Source organism: Astatotilapia calliptera, chromosome 17 (genome assembly GCF_900246225.1).
Source record: "Astatotilapia calliptera chromosome 17, fAstCal1.2, whole genome shotgun sequence".
In the NCBI taxonomy this organism is placed as follows: domain Eukaryota; kingdom Metazoa; phylum Chordata; class Actinopteri; order Cichliformes; family Cichlidae; genus Astatotilapia; species Astatotilapia calliptera.
The window spans coordinates 10,290,439-10,295,321 of record NC_039318.1 but is presented as its reverse complement, the minus strand read 5'-3'; the positions used below and the strand labels follow the sequence as shown (position 1 = coordinate 10,295,321).

The following is a 4,883-nucleotide window of genomic DNA, read 5'->3' as shown; positions in this document are numbered from 1 at the left end:
GTCATTTCATCCTGGAAAAAAATAACTCAAAGAAATCCCATAAGACCCCAGACTCATTTTTACTGTCAGAAAATAACTATGGAGAGTCAGTAAAGGTGCGGTGACAGGTGGGTTCTTATGGGTTAAATGGCGAAATTACCATGAAATTTAAGCCCATGGTGAGTGTATGGAAACTTTAACCACATCACTTTTTCCCCTTTCTTCTGTATGTGCTCTAGAAATTTAGAGTTGGCTTATTCATGTCCAATTGTTATTGTGTGTCCCTGTGTGTCTCCTTAGAAATGGCTGGTACACTGAGAACTCTCCAATTCTATTCTCTCCTTTTCCCACAGTTTTATTTTTGGCCTGAAAGTGACCGTGCATCTACTCCTCATGTAACCACCTGGGTGTCTGTATATCCATCTATTTGTATGGCTGCCCACGCCCCTGTGTTTTCTCACCAGGGTTTGATTTCAAACTGAACTGATAATGAAGTCAGCAGTTCCTTGAAGACTTGAGGGAGGAGAGGAGTGTGTGAAGACAAGGATTATTTAACTCACACTTTTGAGTTTTAGTTACTTTCCCAATATATTGCTTTTTTTTATTCATTAATTTTAGTCCTTTTTAATTTTGTTAAGCCAGTTTCAATCTTAACTTGTGAGCATTTATTTATGAGCATTATTGCCTAAAATTTCAGTTTTATTTCCATCTATGTCACAGTAATCAGTGTTAGTTTGTCTGTACATCCATGTTACATTGCAGGGTTTAATGAGTCCTCTCTCACAATTTAATCCGTCTATCTATCTAACTTTTCTGTCTTTATTGACTATAAACAGTGATCTGCTGCTCAAATTAAGAGCTTTCATCATCTTTACAAGTCATTCTTTTATTTCAGCAAAATGTGCATTAAAATATGCATATAAAATATATGTTTTTCTTTGAGGAGGAAATATAAATCTTCATTACATTCTATAGTCAATAAATCTTTGATTTTATAGAAGACTTAACCAATAAAAAGTGCTTAAAAGTGAAAAAAAAAAACAACCCCACTTTTTGGATTCATAATTAAAAGCTCATAAAGTATTTAAATGAACTAAATATAGCAAGAAACTTCAGGAGATCTGGTCTCTTTGGCTCCCGGAAATCTAAAGCAAACATGTCAGTTAATGAAACACAGAAAAGCCAGTAAAACTCTCTGAAGTGGGGAAACGTTTTAAAGTTAATCTGCATCATATACGTTTCCATTGCTCAAATATCCAAGAAGTCTAACTAAACCAGAACTAAACAGAAGTAAAAATGTTTTCCTTCAGAGAAGTTCAGAGTTTAAAACTGTGGATGCATTTGGCAGTTTTGAAATTTTGTGACAAATGTTGATTTCAGTCTAAGGGAAATATTTAGTAAAAATAAAAATTACTCCCAAAACAAACAAAACAAACACCACAAACAAATTTACTTTTTTAAGAAATATATTTTTGCTGCTTTAAAATTGGAAAGAGAAAGAAAATAAAGTTGCATTAAAATTCTTATTTCTAAATGTAGCTCTGAATTGGTGAGTTTTACACTTTAAACTGTTTCAAAGGTGCAAGGGTTTTCCAAACTTTGTGTGTTTCAGTCAGGTGAAACTTTGTAATCATTTTTACTCTATATAGTAGCTTATAAAAAAATCAGCTTTTTTAAAAACTACATAGGGTCAAATCCAGTTTCCAAAGTGCATGACTCTACTACTACTAGATTTTAAACCACTGAATGTCTGACTGGTTTTCAGCACTCATCTGTGAAATAAGTATTTTCAATAGTCTGAGCATTGTTTAGAACCTCACTGAGAGAAATAATGAATCTAAACTAGTTTTATTTTCTTCCTCTAGTTCTTATTCTGACTTTGGAACATTTCTCATTGATCCTGACAGTCTGCAGTGTCTAACAAATGAGTTGGCTTTCTAAACCTTTTTTAAAAATGTAATCTTAGAAACACAGGCCTTATTCACAGCTGGACACATTTGTTGTTTATCACATTTAAGGTGAGTAATGCATGTGTCTAGCTGTAGTCCAGTTTAAAGCAGGAAAACAAATTTTCACTCAAATTTTTCTGTTGAAACCAATTAGGGAGTTAAAAAGTAAAAACCTATTTCTCCTGGATGCTACTTTTACCTTGGGAAAAAAAAGAAACAAAGATTTGAAGTCGGAATTAGTCTTAATTTGGTGAAAGTTTCAATCCTGAGAGTTTCATTCAAATTCAGTTAGTCCCATGTTTGGTCTCTGATCCAGAAAATGTTAAACTTTACTCTTTGTGAATCTATCTGAAATGGCTCAATTCAGAACACTCGAAAAAACTTACATGTTTGGACTGATACCCTTGATTTGAAAGGTAACCTCAATATAGGGACTGAGATAGAAGTGGGACAGAAGTGTTTCTGCTGGAGTATCTCAGACATACTTAGAACTGTTCATCGTAGTTGGGTGGGTGGGGTCTTCTACTTCTAGGGACCAGAACAATGAATGTTGGAAGGCACTCTCACACATACTCAGTCCTGGTTCTTTCAAAATTGGGTCCTGGTGTCACAATGCCCAGAGGGATGTGCACAGGCCTGTCCAGCTTCTGGAAATGAAGACAGGAAATCAGCAGCAGCGTTCCTGCCACCAGGTGGAGGATGCCTGCAATCCAGCCACAGAACAGAGCATAGCCGAACTCCCAGCGAGGGACAATCTGAGGCACTGTCTCGTCGAAGAATCTCACAAGCGTCAGGTGGGCGACGTAAGAGACCGGGATAAGGCCCAGGATCCCTGTTACCAGGCACAGTGCCCCGCCTATTGCCTTCAGCGCCCTCTTACAGCTAAAGTCATCCAGGTGGTTTTGGCAGCCATTAACCAGGCGGATACCGGGGATGGCCAGCAGCACACCCAACAATCCCACCCCCAGCACCAAGGACATGAGAATCCGGGCCAGTATAATGTCTGGTGGCAGTTCAAACATGCTGTCATAGGGCCGGCACTCCAGCTTATCCGTCGCTTCCTGGCTCACACAGGTCACCCAGAGGCCCATGTTAGTTTCCTCAGTGGGAAGCAGGTCTGTAGACAGTGTGATCCATGAAGGCATCAGGATGGTGGTCAGGGAACAGATCCAGGCCACTATTGCTAAACCAACCCCCAGCAGCTCTAGAGTGCCATTGCTAGAGTCCATGACAGCGATGCTGTAGCTCTCAGAGGGTCCTGGTCTTTACTTTGCTCCTTTCAGGAGGGGGATCTGCTGGGACATCAATGCTAGCAGAGACAGACTTTGCAGTCAGGCCCAGCTGGAAAAGTTATCACACCCTGTCCAGGCAGAGGAAGGCTATGATTGGCCGACTGGAAACAACAGGATTGCTGTGAGGTCACCTGCAGGCAGGATTTTCTTCGAGAGAGGATGTTATCGATGCCTGCATCTCTGACTGTAAAGCATTTGATGTCAATGGCATCGCTCGCTCGGCTTCTCTGCTTTCTTCATCCTTGCCCCTCCTCCCCACAGAATCACCAGTGAAAACTGACACTTTTACACAATCAGGCAAAAAGTTCAGGCTTTCTTCAGCAGATCAACAGAATACAAGAAACAATTTGCACCTGCACACTTACAGAATCAACAGCACTGTGGGTGGAATACACAGTGAGAAAATGAACCTATTTAGGCAAGTCACTTTTCCTAATTCACTGAATTTTCTTTTTTCCTAACACTTATTTTTTTTCAGTTGAGCTTTTTAGTCTTCAAAGGTGTCACCAAATTCCAAACTCTATATCTGGTCAAAAAGAGGATTTGTAGGACACTTGTTTTGGAAATAAAACTGAAATTATTTTGTGTTGAAGATATTCACAGTTATTCTATCAAAATATTAATATATCTTTAGTTTCTGTGAAAATGTACAGATAGCTTGAATGGAGTCTGATTGGGTCTAATTTTAGGTTATTTGTGGTGAAGAGAAGACTGATAATATTGAGATTGGTCAATATCTAATTAAACTAAAAATAATAAATACTGAAATATACACTTTTTTGTCCATAAAAAGATGTGAAAAGTTATTTTTTAAAATCAAATTTCAGCCAGTTTTTTTTTTGGGCCTGATGGTACCTCCTGCTGGTAGTTTGCAGAGACTACACATAAAGAAATGCAGTACATGTTTACATTCCAGGTTCTACTGTAAATAAAAATCTGGGGTCAACCTTTCCTAAAGACTCTTAATGTTGTAGGGTTGTCCTGGGAGACATGCTTTTGTCATGAATATATCCTTGGCAGACCGGGATTTTCAGGAATCAAGAACAGAGGGCTTGATCTTCTAGTGTTCACCCTTTTCATCCTACCTGAGAAGGTCTATGCCAGGGTGCTGGAACTCCTGGAAAGGACAGTCTATCCAACAGTTGAATATTAGGTCGAGGAGGAACAATCAAGTTTTCATTCTGGTCATGGAACACTGAATCACCTCTTTATCATCTTGAAGCTGCACAAGGGTACATGGAAGTTTCCCAAGTGTTTTGTGTACACTAAGAAGTCATTTAACTAGGACATCCTATGGGGATAGCTTCAGGAGCACATACTGTACTGTAATGAGTGAACAAACTCTTGGATGCTACAAATACAGTTTTCATATTTCCATAAAAGGAAGAAAATGGTGACAAAACTTAAACTTATACAAAACAATACTTTCATTATTTCCAAGATTCCTATTCTGTGTTTTTGTTTTTGAAATTACTATCAAACACACAAACATATATTACAGGTTGCAAATACATTTGATGCTACTTGTCATTTCTATATATAGTATCTATCCATCTATCTCTATTTATATATGCCTAAATGTAATTTTACTGTACTACAGTTAATATGGGCAGTTCTTTTCCTCCCCTTTAGATGGTGATACATACTCACCAATAAGCACCAA

General features: G+C 38.2%; 1 protein-coding gene across 1 annotated transcript; it reads right to left on the bottom strand.

Annotated features, from left to right (window-relative positions):
• Positions 1–2,491: 2,491 nt before the first annotated feature.
• On the bottom strand, positions 2,492–3,157 carry LOC113009823 (claudin-22-like). Its single transcript, XM_026148400.1, has one exon. It carries the CDS (start codon positions 3,155–3,157, stop codon positions 2,492–2,494), a length of 666 nt encoding a protein of 221 aa, XP_026004185.1.
• Between the last annotated feature and the right edge of the window lie 1,726 nt (positions 3,158–4,883).

Excerpts from the sequence above, each read along its gene's own strand:
- LOC113009823 (XM_026148400.1), bottom strand. The coding sequence starts at position 3,157 with ATGGACTCTAGCAATGGCACTCTAGAGCTGCTGGGGGTTGGTTTAGCA.